Source organism: Tenrec ecaudatus, chromosome 15 (assembly GCF_050624435.1).
Source record: "Tenrec ecaudatus isolate mTenEca1 chromosome 15, mTenEca1.hap1, whole genome shotgun sequence".
NCBI lineage: Eukaryota > Metazoa > Chordata > Mammalia > Afrosoricida > Tenrecidae > Tenrec > Tenrec ecaudatus.
Window position 1 is genome coordinate 29,889,511 of NC_134544.1, and position 16,479 is coordinate 29,905,989.

General features: G+C 51.9%; 1 protein-coding gene across 1 annotated transcript in view; it reads right to left on the reverse strand.

The window, feature by feature from the left end:
- Nucleotides 1-16,479, reverse strand: part of SLC14A2 (solute carrier family 14 member 2) — a 207,266-nt gene that overhangs the window by 36,241 nt on the left and 154,546 nt on the right. The window contains exons 2-7 of the mRNA XM_075532623.1: nucleotides 15,177-15,360; nucleotides 11,124-11,304; nucleotides 9,967-10,156; nucleotides 9,171-9,299; nucleotides 5,654-5,846; nucleotides 1,595-1,742 (exon numbers count right to left, since the gene is read on the reverse strand). Of these exons, the coding sequence (XP_075388738.1) occupies nucleotides 1,595-1,742; nucleotides 5,654-5,846; nucleotides 9,171-9,299; nucleotides 9,967-10,156; nucleotides 11,124-11,304; nucleotides 15,177-15,350 (1,015 nt within the window). The 5' untranslated portion in view covers nucleotides 15,351-15,360. The remainder of the gene's footprint in view (nucleotides 1-1,594; nucleotides 1,743-5,653; nucleotides 5,847-9,170; nucleotides 9,300-9,966; nucleotides 10,157-11,123; nucleotides 11,305-15,176; nucleotides 15,361-16,479) is intronic.

Consider the following 16,479-nt stretch of genomic DNA (forward strand, 5'->3'; position numbering starts at 1 on the left):
ATGAGACAGCAAGTGCGGTGTTTCTGGGCACTTGTGGGTCAAGCGCCCAGGCCACCGTGTGGCTGGCACTAGGTCTCCATTATCTGAGACCCAACCCACTCCTGTCATCCACTCCAACCCCAACAAGTCAAAGGAGCCTCCCCACATGGCACCCAGTCTTCGGAAGCCAACAATGATCAAGGAAACAGTGGTTTCCGAGCTGTCCAAAGCTGGAGGGGCCACCAGAGGGATGAGTGCTTCTGGGGCGAGGGGCAGGGGAGGACGTGGGGCTCCAGGTGGTTGGCCCGAGCAGCTGCCTTTTGAATAGGAAGATGCTATTTCAAATGGCTTTGAAAGTTATGTATCTACTCCTGCAGATTGTGCTACCCTAGAGGAGATAAGAGGTGGATACCAGGTGAATTAGGGTCAAGAGTCTATGGGTGCTTTTGTACAATGTATGCAATTTTTTGTTTGACATTGTCTACAAATTAAAAAAATATATAAATGAAAAGTTCTATTTTCATAAAATGTGTACAAACCTCGACTAAGTCAATCTCTCACCCTGATTTCCGACTGTACTGACAGCATAGTTATTTGTATGCATATCAGAAAAGCCCCTGCTGCCACGTCAATTCTGCACCCCAGCAGCCCTCCGCCCTGGGCTGGAACTGCCCCACAGGGCTTCAAAGGCAGCAGGCTGTATGCCGCAGGCTGCTCCATCTTTCTCCCCAGGAGCGGCTGGTTGGCTTAGACGGCTGACCTCTCCATCAGCAGGTGAGTGCTTTAAGCGCTGTGCCACCAGGACTCCAATAAACTCCCTGCCATTGAGTCAACACTGACTCATGGCAATGCTACAGGGCAGGGTAGAACTGCCCCTGTGGGTTTCCTGGACTGCCACTCTTGACGGAAGTTGACAGTCTCATCTGTCTCCCACAGAGCAGCTGATGGTTTTGAACTGCTGACCATGTGGTTATCAGACCACCAGGTCACCAGCTATGCCATCAGGGCTCGCTGAGGCCTATAGACATATGTAAACCTGAACAGACCTATTTACATATGTGCACACACACATGCATATATATGTATTGCTATTGGATTACATTTATCATTGGGTATGTAATTCTTGAGAAAGCATTTCCCTTTTTGTTGGTTGTTCTTGAGTCTACTCCAACCCAAGTGAGCTGTTCAGTGCCAGCAGAAAGGTAGGCAGTTCAAACCCACCCAGAGGCATCTTGGAGCGAAGGCCTAGTGGCCTGTTTCCGAAAGCTCATGGCTCTGCCAATGGAGTGCAGTACTACTCTGTCCACATGGGGCCGCCGTGTGTTCCTCTCCGTGCATTCAGACGTTTGACTTGCTGGCTCACATACAGCCCAGCTGGATCTGCGGACTGCTCCCCACCCCACCCATGTGACCTTCTTCCTAGAGAAGCCCCTTTAGCAGGCTGACCAGGTCTTTGGTCCCCGCACATCTTGTCATGTTTGGCTGCTATCATCAGCTCCCTTCACAGACCCTTCCCCACACCAGCGTCCTAACACCCAGGGAAGACCCTTAAGCCCAGGGCGCTTCCTGGGGTCATCACTGCAGGGAAAGGCATCCCAGCGCAGGGGGGGCCTACCTGCTAGCAGCCCCACGATGGAGCCAATGGCTGCATGCAAGCAGATGAGGGGCGAGGAGATGAACAGGGCCACCAGGAACACGCCACCTGTCCAGGGATTATCACAGCCGTACACCTGGCCGACTCCGACTGGGATGGCCTGTAGCAGCTGCAGAGTCAACAAAGCCCAGGTCAGGGGAGCAGGGGCATGGGGTGGGTGGGTGAGAGAGCAGAGGCTGGGCCCCTGTCGGGTGGAGGGGGTGTGATGGGGTGGAACAGAAGGAAGGTTGATGGTACCCTCCGGAGCATGAGAGAACCGGGGAGGGCGAGCGCGGGAGCATATAGCGCCTCACTTCACCACCTGGCAGGCATCTGAGTGTCTCCTGGGTAAGGCGAGCTGAGCCCTGATGCAATGTTGGGCATGGGCGTTCCTGAGGAAGATGGGCTTCTGCTGGGAGGGGGGACGCATCGAGGGCACCAGAGAGTGGAAGGGACCCAGATGGCTGCTGGAAGGATCAGGCACCGAGAGGTTTTCTCTAGACCTTCTGCATTAGCCATGCTCCAGGGCTGTTGGGGACAGTCAGGGCAATGCTAATGAACATATCAGAGGCCATTCTGATGGATGGGTTGACCACAGGTTGCAGAGTTTGTTGGTGGCCAAGCTTTGGCTTGAGTCTCTGACCTTGACCCCCAGTCGAGGCTCTTTCCCACCCTGTCTCTCCATCAAGGTACTGTGGACGAGTTCTCCTTGGCGACTGCTGCCTATTCAGTGCCACCCTAGGATCAGTGGGCCCCAGGCCGTGGAGCTGGCATCCCCCTGCCCTCAAGGATCCCTTAGCATCGGGGAAAGGCAGTGCGGGGGGCATTCAGAGTCTCAGAGGCTGAGAGAAACTTGGTGGTGTTGGAATGTGAGATAATTAATTTGGCAGTGAGACTCATGGGGTGGTGAAATGGTCAGGGCTCGCAGCTGCTAACTGACATCGAAGGGGGACAGGAGTCCACCCAGAGGTGCCAACGGAGAAAGGCCTGGTGATCTCCTTCCACAAATTCAGCCACGGAGAGGCCCGTGGAGCGCAGCCCTACTGTGGCCCACCCGGGGCTGCCACGACTTGACAAGACAGCAGCTGGTTTCGTGGGCAGTGATGTTACGTGGCCTGTCTTGGCAGACCTGTCCAGATTTCGGCCGTCCTCTCAGGGCAGAAAGAAAGCGGGGTGCGATGGGGGGATGGCATGGTATGGAAGGGGCCCAGCTTGTCTGACTGTCTGATCCGGGCATGTCACTTCCTCATGCTGGGCATGGATGTCCCACGAGGCAGCGAGCCTGGCTGAGGGCCTTGCAGCGTTAAGACTCTGTGACGACAGGGTCCTGTGTGGCTGGGGATGCCGTAAGCCCTTCCTGGCTATGTAGTGCTTGTGATTAGTTCAGTGGCTCTCAAACTTTGCTGCACGTCGGGATCACTTGGGGATCCTAAAACAAATGCTGGCATTTTGGGGGTCAGCAGTAGGAGCCAGGCATCTGGTGATTCTACAGTGGAACACAGTTTGGGACTGCTGGGTTGGTGGCAGGAGGGAGTCTGGACGGTGTAGTGGGCGATGTGTCGGGCTGTTAACCGCAAGGTCTGCAGTTCTAAATCACCAGCTACTTCAAGGGAAAATGATAAGGTTTTCTACTCCCGCAAAGAGTTAGTCTCAGAAACCCACTGGGCCAGTTCTACCCTGTCTGACAGGATCTCTATGGGGCGTCATGGAGTCCAGGGCAGTGAGTGTGGCTTTGTTTGGGTTAGTGACACTACCTGGTGAGCACTAGCCTTCGAACTGACAGAGCAGAGATTCAAGCTCACTAGCTGATGCAAGGTAGAAGGATGAGCCTGTCTGCTCCCATAACGATTCACAAAGCCCAGGAAATTCTCAGCAGGGTCTCTGTGAGCCCGAATCAACTGGGCTCCAGTGGGGATGGTGGCAGCTTTGTTGTGGAGTGCCTGCGCGGAGCAGACAGTTAAGCTACTAGCCACAGGTGGTCAGTTTGAATCCACCGAGGAGCTCCTGGGGAGAGAGGGCTAGTGAAAGACTCTAAAATAACCATGCAGCCCCTGAAGCCCCGGTGCTGCACAGTTCTGCTCGGATGCGCCCGGGCTCACCATGAGCCGAGGCCCACAGTTCGGAACCGCTAACTGCTCCACGGGAGACAGACCAGGCTCTCTACTCCCGGAGGAGCCTTCATCTCAGAAACCCACAGCGGCAGCTCCACCCTGTGCTATAGGGTCACTGTGAGTCAGCCTTGGCCCGTGCCAGTGGGTTTGGTTTGGGGTTTGTAGATAATCTGCCGCTGAGGTTGGGAGCTCACTTCATCGCTCCCATTGGATCTAAGTGTGGACTTTCAGAAACCTGATTTGGTTCAGGAGTTGATCTGATGTCTTCCTGGAATAAACATCTGAGTGCCAGAGAGACTTGCCCACCCTAGTCTCCACACGAGGGGCCTTCTAAGAACCAAATGGTGCCTGGAAAGGCAGGGTGGGGCCCTGTCTTATGTCTAGGAATGGGGATAACCCCATACCCCAGGCCAGAGTGCTCAGCTTAGGTGTGGGGAATGTGGTGGACAGCTCCTCCACAAATGCCCCCGCCCCCCAGAACTCCCAGGGGAACCCCCACCTCCCGCTGCGAGCCGATCTGGGAGCACAGGTTTTCAGGGCAAGCAGGCAAGAATGAGAGGAATGAGAGAACACGTGGCCTTGGACAGGAGCCGGGCTCCATATTAGCGCCCGGTGAGCTGAGCACGGGCCCCTGCCCTCCCTCCACGCTGCTCGAGGTCGCAGCTGACACCCCGGGGTGCGGGGCAGTCAGGTGTGTGGTGGAAATGTACTGACACCAGCCTCCTCTGAAGCCCTGACACATTCTCACGGAACAAGCTGGCTAAACACCAGGAGGCCCTAGCCTCGATGTCTCAAGGAAAAGAGGGGGCCCGCAGGCTGTTTGTCACTGAGTCTCTAAAACCCAGACCCAAAAGACTCGAGGAGGAGCCAGTGATTAGTGGTGAGGGTGCGGGGAGTTCAGCAGGCTAACTAGAGTCCAGGTTCTCTCACTTCCTAATTGCTTATTTTAAAGAGGAACCAAAAAGACATCTCTCCGTCTCTCCGACCCACAGGGTTCTCGGCCTCTCTGGGCTTGGATCTCAGCCTCATGGTCCAGATGGAGACCTAGGGTCCCTTCTCTCTGGGAGTGCCCCACGTTCCTGGGGCTGTCACCCGGATGAGGCGTCACGAGTCAGTGACCGATCAGGGACAGTAGGGCCAGGAAGGCCAACAGCAGCTGCCAGTCTAATTGCCAGGAGGCTAGATCATTGTCATTTTGTCAGTTCCAGCTGATTCCCGTTCTTGACCCGGCTGTTTTACATGTACAAGAACTGTGGTTGTTGTTGTTGCTGTTGTTGCGTGTGTGTGTGTCTCAGAGACAGATTCCGACTCACGGGGGCCCTATAGGACAGTGTAGAAGTGCCCCCGTGGGCCTCTGAGAGTGTCCGTCTTTGTGGGAGCAGAGAAAGCCCCATCTTTCTCCCTTGGAGCAGCCGGTGCTCGCGGACCCCGTGGCGGACCGCATCACCCTGGTTGAGAACCACTGATACAATGAGTACCTGAAAATTCACCCTCCATCTTCAATTGATAATAACCTCTGAACATGATAATGGGAAAAAAGGTTTATTTTAATCACTTGTTCCTTTTTCCTTTATCAAACTATCCATCTTATTTAATATTTCCCCCTCCATTGCCACCATTCTGCAGTGTCGGGTTAACACATGTCGGTTTACTTGTTTACTATTTGTTTCTCCATCGAGAGTGTGTGCTTCCTGAGGGCAGGGATGGCTGGCAGTTCTCGCGTCTTCCCAGTCTCTGAGTGAGTAATGAGCGCGTACTAAGAGCCGGATAAGGGTTTGGGTCATGAGTGCATGGTTTTGATGACAACGCTTTCTCTTCTCTACTCAGCCCCAGGGTTGGTCAGAGAGGCGTCTAGGGAAGCTATGTTACCCACAAAGTTGTGAGTGCCGTGGAACGAAGGGTCACACTCCTCTGACCTTGGGTCACTTACCAAGGGCATTTGAATCTCAGTCCAGGTGATGTTGGGCACCGAGGACACAGGCTGCAGCAGCGTCGTGGGGAAGAAGAGGTTGTAGTGGCCGGTGGCTGCCAGGTACAGGGTCACTGCGATGTTGAAGGGCAGAGTGAAGACCGGGAGGTCCCACTTGCTGAAGATGGAATTCAAGGCACTAGAAAGAACTGGGCTAAAGACGGAAGAAACAGAGTCAATTGCATCCTTAGACTTCCACTCTCTCATCCTCCCTGGCCACTGTACCCTCCCCTGCAGATGCCCCTTGGCACAGATTTTCCTGGATCCCTAGAATCTTTCTAGTGGTCTGTTGGTTGGGAATGGGAACTAATATATTCAATATAAGCAATGGTCCTAGACATTAGACGCTTACAACGTTGAGAAACACATTTTAAAGTTATCACAAGTCATTTTGAATAGAAAACTTAAAAAATTAACAAATATATACAAATATATCTACTAATGCTAACCCAATGCCATCTTTTTTAATAGCCTTTCAGATGTCCAATGGCTATTGTCCAAGCCTTTGGTTACCTGAGTCCCATAGGGACAGCGAAGAGGCTGAGATGCTCTGGGATGCCCCAGGGGAAAAGAAAGCCTACAGTGTGGATTTCGTAGACAGATAAAGCTGGATGCACGTCATCACACCCACTCCCTAGGAGGTGTGGGCAATCCTGGGAATGCCTCTTCCTCAGCTCCCATTTCTCCTGGAAGGGACCAACCACTGTAGATCATCAAGATTCCATCCCGTCTCCCATCCTCAATGGGCTGATGGGTCAACCTTTAGTTTGTGATCCTGAATCTCACACGGATAATCGAGAGTTCCTAACATTTCTCTTCCACTGTCCCTAGCAAACCGACTTTCCAACTCACGGACATCAGTGTTTCACATTTTCTCTTTTCCCCTCAGTTCTTCACTCTGTGACCCTTTCCTCTCAGCTAGCCACCTGGACACATTTCCTTAAGAAAATACACGCAACGAGAAGAGAAATGCTCTCCTTTCCCAACCAGAAGACTCACCCCTGCCTGATTGGTCCTCACAAACTGCCTCCCCGGTGCTTCATGTGCTGGAGGAAGCGGCCCTGTTCCATGATCAGGCCACCTCTCCCTGTCCTCCCGGGTCCACTGGCTTCAAGGACTTCACATCTGTAAATTGCTCCTCACTCTTCTGTAGCTTCTCCCCTCCCCTCTGGAGGACTCTCATCTGTACACACCCTGCCCTGAACCGTCTACCTGGAAACAGTCTCTTTCAAACAATGTCCTGTCCAGGGTTTGTCCCTCTCTCTGATCTCCTTCACAGAAATGAGCCCTCCTTCCTCTCTCTTGGCTGCCCCCGTACTAGTCTAATTCCACTCCAGCCAGGCCCATGTTCTCGCCGAGCCACGGGGACAGCCCCTGTCCAGTGACATCTTGTCAAACACAGTGGTCCACTTCCTTGTCCCCTACATGTGTTGAAGGAACTCCTTGAACCTCCCCACGGCACCAAAACACGCCCGCTCAGGGTGCTGACAATGAACTCTCTCAGCCTTCTTATTGTCTCTCCAGAGAACCCGTCTCCGGTCTCCTCCCTCCTCTGACAGATATCTCGGTGTGGGGAGACCCCAGGGCTCTGTCCTGCCTTCCCTCGCTCTGGTCTTGGATGCCCTTTCGTCACTCGGATGGCATACCATCGGTGTGCTTTCGACTCCCATCTCTTGACATTGCTCCTCTCTAGACGTGCCCATCCAGTGACTACTTTCAGTAGCTCCGCTGGGACTCTCGAACGCTGACGTCCAAGTAGAACTCGCGGCTTGCATTCTGCTTGTGCCTCCACCAGACCATTTCTCTGTCTTCTCCTCAACCCGGCAGCCCAATCACATTCCAGGAATGTATGGACTCTTTTTCCTCCCTCCTTCAGCATACTTTACAGTCTCCCTGCAAATCCTATCACCGCTGCGTTTCTTAGAACATTCTCCCATCCAACCCGTTACCACTACCTCCATGGATATCAGCTCTCTTCGTCCCTTGCGGCAGATTCACCACTGCGTGTCCCATATCCACTCTGGCTCCAGTTAAAATTCATTCTCCATTCCCAAGCAGAGTGGGTTGTTTAATTAAACCACGACTCATTACTCTTTTGCCTACAGTTCTCTAACGGTGTCCTGTCACAACGGTAATGAAATGAAAGGGCTTACAAGGTTTGTCCGGCAGCTGGGGACCATTTCTTGCTGCCCTCTGACTCCTGGGCTTCTCGGGCTCGGCCTTTGCTTCTGGCGCACACATACTTCCCTGCTGGGACCTTGGCAGGTGCTGACGCTCCTGTCTTTCACCCAGGTCCTCACCCAGAGGGCACCTTCTTACCGCCGAGGGGACAGCTCCCAAGGCTCCTTTGCAACGAGACCTGCCCTGGCCACTCGTTTCTGGAACCATACTGCCCCACTGGCCCCGTTTTGCTTTCCCCCAAGCCGCTCTTGCATCTTAATGTTGTAGTCTTTATCAACTGGTGTTTGAGATTAATGTTATCTTGCCAAGAAGCATCTGAGCTCCTGTAGGATGGAGACCACCTGTTGTTGACAGCAGCCCCAGGATCGAGAAGAGTCCATGCGCTCAGAAAGAACTCAGCCAATACTTTTTTACTGGCTAACGATGGGCAGTGGACCCACTAATATGTACCGTAGGGACTGGGTTTCAAGGACGGCGTGAATGGGTTCAAGACTACACGGGGTGGGAAGCAGAGAGCTTAACATGGAGAAGTTCTCCATCTCCATCTTTGTGTCTTTGACACTGGAAAGGTCGAGGGGCACGGCAATGAAGACACACCCCCTCCCAGAGCAGCGTGGCTGAGGGGCTGTGCAGACAGACTTCATCCATATAGTTCTCAACCCAATGCAGACAAACGGAGACAAGGTCGCCGAGGGTCCCTCATGTATGGACAGCAGGAGGCCTTGGGTAAGCTCCCATGACGGCTGTAGCTTTTCGTCCCCACCAATTGAGAAAGAAAGAAACCCTCCAACCCAAAATGAAGTTGCCTGGAAGGCTTCTTGCAGACGCTTCCTGGCAAGCACAGCCAGGCGATAAGGACACCACATTTAAGCTTTGAGAAAGTAACTGGGTTCCATAACTCCAGAGTTTGGCCTCAAAGGATGACATCTGCATCTGAGAGGTGGGGATAACACTGCCGGCCCCCTTGGGGTGGTGCGGAGCACAGGGGGGCAGATGTGAAGCCAGGGGGCTGGGCACACGGCACCATCCCAGGCTTCCTGCTGTGTCCTGCATCCTCGGACCCACTATTGGCCTGCTGCCACCTCCAGTGGGTGACGGAGCACATGCCTCAGGCCCAGCCCAGCCCTGCACTCAGCTCCCTTCTGTGTTGGCCACTTTTGTTCCAGCTGCAACACGAAGTGACTGAACTAAGAGCCCAGCTGGCTCCCCGCAGGGACCCTATGTTCAAGTAGAGAAAGTCTGCTCCCCGAAAGCCGCCGGTGCTGGGAGCCTGGGGCAGAGAGGAGGGGCTGCTCACCAGGTCATGGCCATGAAGGTGACCGGCAGGAGCAGCCACCAATAGTAGTCCAGCTTCTTGGAGAACACGGCCATGAGCAGGCCCACCAGCACTCCGTTGTACCCGTGCAGTCCAGAGGCGATGGCCGACCTGGGGTGAGACAGAGGGACTTTGTGTTTGAATTTGGGGGTGCTTATCAAGGCCCGCCTGGTGCTCTGAGGATGCACTTAATTTTTAGCAAAATCACATGGAAAACTTAGCTCGTTCCTTGAATAGTAGGTGGTCACATAGCTGGCAGAGCTGTTCTGGGTCTCTCTCTCTCTCTCTCTCTCACACACACACACACACACACACACACACACACCACCCCCACCCCCCTTGATTGCTCTTGCCTGCATGTAAAACATTCACATATTGCACTTAAGAAAATACCTCTTGGTATGATTTGCACCCCCCGTATAACGCACGTGTCATTTGCGCAACTTGCTTTAACCAGAATTAACTTGTGCATGTTTGTCTTATCCGTAGGGTCACTGTGAGTTTGGTTTTGCCTTCTCTGAAGTCTCCATTACACATGGTTTATAATTTTCTAAGAGAATCCTGTCTCTTCTGTCGACTAGACTATGGCCTCCCTGAGGACAGGGCAGCGTTCCCTAAAGAAGAAGAGGTTCTTCCGTACCCCCTTTAGAAAGGGTGTTCAGAGAAGACCCCGCAGCCACACAGGGCCTGGTGCATCTCTTGTTGTAAGCACTGGGAGCCCTTGTGATCTGTAGTGACCTCCCGCACCTTGACCAACCCCCTGCAGAGAGGGGCCCACCTGTCCTGGCTCAAGGCGAGAGCAGTTAAGGTTGAGACCACGGCGCCCAAGCCGCCAGCAATTGTCCACCAGGGATTCTGGATGAGGAGCCCGATGAAGATGATGAAGCCGCTGAGCGGGTTGTTGACGAACATCACCTGCGCAGTGCCCCTGAGGACCCAGTCCGTGAACTGGACGGCCAGGGGCTTATCTGGAAGAGACAGAGCCATCAGCAGGGCCAGCCCGGGCCTCCCTGCTGCGTCAACGGCTGGGGGGGATAGCCAACGCAGACAGGGCTGCCTGAGCCTGGTGGGACAGAGGGGCTGGCGCCCGGCCCAAGTCTCTGAGTGGCCCAGCTGTCAGCTGCAGGGGGTGGTCATTTCATGCCATACAGACGGAGCCCTGTGCTGAGACCGATTTAACACCGAGGGAAATGCACCGTCAGAGGGAAGTCGGGGCTGGTGTCTGGACAGCAAAGAAAGTAACCGGCGTGGAGGACGGCGGCTGTACCAGAAACGGTTTAGCCCAGTGGTGAACACCTGGACTGAGTCGGCGGGCGGGCCTAGAAGAGGCGGCATGCATTTGGCTTCATTCTCTGCTTTCCAGGACAACCTGTGCAGGTGTGGCAGGAGGGAGGGGATGCGTGTCACAGTTGGTGGCTCAGGCAGGGGAGGAGTGGGAAACACTTTAAAAGGAAAGGCCCGGAAACCCCGGGGACAGGGCTAAGTCCATATTTTCCTGGCACACAGTTGGCACATAGGAAAAGACGGTGGGGCAAGTGGGAGGAGTCCTCGTGGCATAGTGGTTGCACATCGGGCTGCTAACCACAAAGTCAGCAGTTTGAAACCACCGGCCTCTCTGAGGGAGAAAGATGAGGCTTTCTACTCCTGTAAAGCTTGGGTTTGGGGACCTGTGGGGGCAGAGTGGATTCTGCGGCAGTCAGTGTTTGGTTCCGTGCGACCAGAGGAGGAAGGGTGGTTCTGAAATGGGTTCCAAGTGGTTGGTGTGGGCATCTGGGGTCCATGGACATGTGTTTCCTTCTGAAGCAATGAGGGTGTTAGAGTAGTGGGGTCCGTCTTGCCTGCCTGGAGGGAGGAGGGGCAGCTTTCTCCCGTGAGACCAGAGGGAGGGCTGCCTCCCCAGCCTCAGCCAGTTGTGCCCATTGGGTAGTCACCTACCTTTCAGCCAGCTCCTGCACTCCTTCATCTCGCCCGTGAGGTAGCTCACTGCCTGGAAGAGGCTGATGCCCCCCCGGTCTGCAGAGCTCCGAGGGGCCACACCACTTTCTCTCCTCTTACTCCTCTCACGGGTCTTCTCAATTTTCACAATGTGGCTCTCTTCGTTGGATGCCCGAAGATCCTTTCAGGAGAAGCCATGACAAGATGTCGAATAAGCTAACCTTCAGAGAGCAGGGGCTGGAGGGGGTGGGGAGGGGGTAGGCTTTTGGACTAAAGCTAAAGGGTAAGCAGACTAATGGGCAAGACACATGGGGGAATGCTACCCGGAATGCCTGCTTTCCCCAGGACAATGGCCCGCTCTGCGCATAGGAGGCTCTTGGCCTTTGTGTGCAATGGCTTGCCTTTGGTGGTTTGCTGAAGCCTCTATGGCTTCTTCCCAGAATAAATATCTATCTTTAGCTCTACATGTACGTCTACCTCTCTCTATCCGTATCATCTATCTATCAAGGCATAAACTAACACCGATTACTAAGTCAGGCAATTGCTTTGAAATGCAGTCATCCAAAATAGAGAAAGCATGTGACAGACTTGTACATGTGATAGATGTGGTTTTAATTATAATAACTCCTGATGAGTGGGCCCACCTCAACCTACCTTAGGACAACCCTGCAGGCTCACCCCAGCTGCAGAACTCACAGCAGATCAGCTCAGGCTCTGCTGTGATCGCCCCACTCCCCATTTCTCCTGCTGCCTCCACTCTGCATGTGTTGACCCCAAGAATACTCCCCAGCAAAGGTCTCCCACTCAAATCTCGACCTCACCGATCTCATGTTCTGCCACTGGGCCTATTGTTCAACACCCCGATGCACCGAGGAAGGGTTAGTGAGAGGGTCCGTTGGAAGTTAGTGAAAGTGAAGATGGAGAACTTTTTCCCCGTCCAAGTCCATATCCCTGTCAATTCTACCTGTAACCCCCTTGGCTAGCAGTCCTTTCTCTAAATCTATTCTGTCTGGGATAGACGTCCCTCTACGGGATATCACTGTTGAGAGGTTGAAATGCAGTTCGCTTGAAGAGAGACCTGCTTGAGATGGATTTTGAGTAGTTAGTAAGAAAAAGAATATGTCAAGAGTATTTTATATTGGTTACATGTTAAAATGGAGTATGTTATTAAAATTGATTTTGTGTGCTTCTTTCTACTCATTTTAATGTGAAACCTCAAATGTACGCACACGGTTCATATTTCATTTCCACTGGACACTATTGGGGTCGGGACCTTTCTGCCTCCTTGCTGTGTCTCACTTGGCAGTTGTTTTTGAAGAATCAGTGAACATGGTGGTATAAGGAAGCCCAGAGCTCTTTCACGCACAAAGCAGCAAGGAGATTGGCAGACACTGAGCCTGAGGTGGTAGGTGACAATTTACACGAACAATAGACTCTCATCAACAAGCTAAAAAGGAAAAGGTGGGATGCACCCAAGCGGTGCTCAGCGTAAAATTGAGAAGCACGTTCCCAAGTCAATAACTTGACCTTCCATTGCAAGAAACTAAAAAGAGATGAATTTGTTGAACAAGCGCCAACCAAGCAGAACACAACCTGGTGCCGTCGGTGGCTTCTCCCGGATCGGGACCCTGGTATTACAAAGTTTAACCACTCTCCAGAGTCATGGTGATGGGGGCAGATGTGAAGGTCTTTCTTCACGGCTTCTCAGTGGGGTTGCGCCTTCAGACTCGTGGTTGACTGTGCTCTTTGTCTGCCAACCTTGCATCTCCAGCAGAGGAAAGGGAGGAAGTAATGAAGAGTGAGTGAAAAATAAGTGAAACAGAAAAGCAATTAAAAAAATGAGAAAATCCAAAGAGGGTTTCTTATAAAGATCAACACAATGGACATATCTTTAACTAGACTGATAGAGATATATAGATAGATAGATAGAAATTCAACCCAAATCCAGAATGTAAGAGGGACTATTACTACTACTGCTTTGCAAACATGGAAAGGAGTAAGGAGTGAAACCCAGGGTAACCGAGAGAGAACAAATAGAGAACCCAGAGGAAAGGGAACATTCTGAGGAAGACCCGAACTACCGAAACAGACTCAAGAATAAACCGAAAATCAAACTCGATCTTCAACGGTTAAGAGATTGACGCAGTAAAGGCAAAACAAAAGCAGACACCAAAAGCTTCCCACCAAGAAAAGGCCACGTCAGGATGGCACTCCTCCCGAGAGGGCTGCACGGTGCTGAAAGGATGGGCACCAGGCCTTCCCACGCTCTTCCAAAGAGCAGGGCAGGAAGCATGGCTCGATGACAACCACCAGACAAAGATAACACAAGGAAAGCAAGCAACGGATAATCATCCTTTATGAATATTAACCAAATATGAATATTCATGACATCCCGGAACACCAAATCTAGGAACATAGAAAGAAGATTATACACCCACGATCAACTGGCATTTATTCCAGGAATTCAAAATTGGCTCAATAAATGAACCCCGAAACACCTACAACATGAAACCCCACAGTAACAGGCTCAGACATAAGCCTAACCCCGAGGGGGTGCAGGCAGGGCGGGGTTCTGTTCCGTGGCACACAGGCCGGCGAGGAGTCAAACTGACTAGGCGGCACCTCCCAGCAAGATAAGGCTCAGATGAAGGGCTTCAAAAATCTGAGATGTCCATCATCTTTTAATTCCACTTTCTCATGGACTTTTTGAAGCCCCTTTGTATGAGTGGAAAGGATAAAAGCTTTCCACCAAGAAAAGTCAAAATGTCTGATCTTTGTCAGTAAGACAAAGATGTCAGATTTCATTGCCTCTATTCAACATGGTCCCAGAAGTTTAAGCCAGGGTATTTAGGCAAGAAGATAGAAATAAAATCCACCCAAATTTTGAAGAGAGAAATTAAAATCAATATTTTTGCAGAGGGCATATTTAAAAAAAATAAAGATCCACAAAATTAAAAACATTTCTAAAACCCAAAACAACTATTACAGAAAACAAGCAAACCTATCTATGTAAACATTTGTAAACAAATTTTCATGGTAGTATTTTCCAAAATAGCCACAAAAAAGGAGAAACAACTCAAATGTTCAGAAACTGGTAGATAAATTAAATGTGGTATATCTATACCATAGAATATTATTCACTCATGAAAAAGGAATGAAGTACTCATTTTACAACACCATGGATCCAACTTGTAAACGTTAGCTCAGTGAAAGAAATCAGCCACAAAAGACTGGATTATATGACTCCTATGGTGGAGCTGCTGGTGTGCTAACTACAAGGTCAATCGTTCAAATCCACCACAAGGAGACACGTCAGGCTGGCCGCTCCTGTAAACAGCTATAATTTTGGAACCTGTAGAGGGTTGTTACGGGTCAGAGTCAACTTGATGGCAATGGGTTTTGGGGAGTAGATGGACTGTCTAGAATTGATACACTTACAGGGTCCAACATTAGGTTAAACTTCCAGGGGACCAGAAAGGTGGAGAGTGACTATTAATGGGGCGTGGGGGTTCCTTTGGGCTGATGCAAACCTACTAAGATTAGAGCATTGTGATGTTTGCACAACTTTGTGAATATACCGAAAATGATTTAATTTGTGTTATTTAAAGGGTGACTTTTACAGTACGTGAAGACTGATAACTCATTAAAAACACAGTAGCACATTAGTAGCCCATCTATATATCTGTGCTACTACGTTCATCGGGTGTTAATGACTTGCCTTTTAATCGAGGAAACGGTAGGCTAAGTCAAGGGTGTGGGTCTTCTGAGAAAGGTTTTGGACCGAGGCGGGGAGGCTGGTGTGTGAGTGTGTGCCTTCCCCACTGGCCCTTCACATCTCGCTTCTCAGAGAACTGTACCCCTTGTCTTTGGGTAACAGCTCTGCAAGGATTGGGGGGAGTCTCCCAGGGCAGTCGTCCTTTCAGGGTGCATATGCAGTGTGTTGGGAAACCAGGCAAGTATCATTGATCAATACCCTCTTCCCTGCCTCCTCCTCCATCAAGAACACATCCTGGTGGTGGCTGGGTGGGGGGGTTGGTGGGGGGAACTCCTCACCTTTTCTTCTGGCATTTCCAGGAGGGGCAAGGCTGGGTGTGTGTCCTGGGGGCTTGAAGGCCAGCTAGGGCTGGTGAACTCGGACTCGTAGAGTTTGTATCTGCTGGAAAGAGGTTCTGCCAGGAGCGGGCTGCTGTGGGTGTCAGGCATCTCCTTCAGGGGGTGGCTGGTCATCTGGCGAGAGCTGGGCAGAGGGAGAGGGAAAGAGAAAGAAAGGTGCGTCGGGATGGGGCCCAGAAGCTGAGCCAGAAGGGCCAAGATGTCAGGGGAAAGGAGGTTTGTCTGGAGGAGGTTTGTCTGGTGGCATACACCAGGCCGATTCTTAGGCGCTGGTGCTGCCAGAGCCGCCCATGACTTCCAAATTCACCACTTTCTTTCAAGTTCAGAGAAAAGTTCCTTTGACTGGGAAGCCTTCCCTGACCCCTCCACACCATATACCACAGCACATGAGAGAAGGCTTCCTCCACCCAGGCCTTATGTGGTGCATGCTTTCATGGGACCCAGTGGTTTTATCTGTAGAACTAACTAGTTTTGCAACAACAAGGAGACACTCTGTCTAGTACCCTCTTCTTGGCTGGACTTAACATTCACGAGGTCCGTGGCCCTCCCTGTTCGGTTCAGTGCCGAATCCCAAGTGCTGGCACACAGTAGGTGCTCAGTAGCTGCTTCCTTAAATGCGGGAGGAGGAGGAGGAGGAGGAGGAGAAAGAGGAGGAGGAGGAGGAGGGAGAGGATGCAGGCAGAAGATGCAAGTGACCGAACGTGTGGAAGCACTGCACTGCCTTGGAGAAGTTCACCAACCCCAGCGGGCCTGGGGAGTCCTGTCCTGCGTGCTTAAAATAGAATGACAGGTTGCTCCCAGGCCTGCCGTTCTAGGAGGGACCCTGACCATGCTCTGCACCTTCCTCCTGTGGTTTTGCACACAGAATTCAGATACAGCTAACTTTTGTTTTTGGCGCTCTATTCTGGAATCCGGTGCCCGGAGGACTTGCTGTCTGAGTCTGCAGTGAGATTTCAGTGCCTTGGGCCCACTGCTCACGGAGGGGACGCGTCCAGCCTGCCAAGGTTTTGGAGCGAGTCCACTAGCCTGAGCACGGTCTCTTCTTCGTTGGTGTCCTATCTCCCTCTGGTGGTCAAAGGATGCTACTGCATCTTGGCCCATTGGTAATAAAGTTCCTTTGAAGCTGTCCAGGTGACAACAGGCAATCTGATAACAAAACATGCGATTTGAGTGACCCCTACATCTGTATGAACGAGCGATTTACTGGGAAACCCTTATGTTAAAAATTCCCAACCCAACTCAT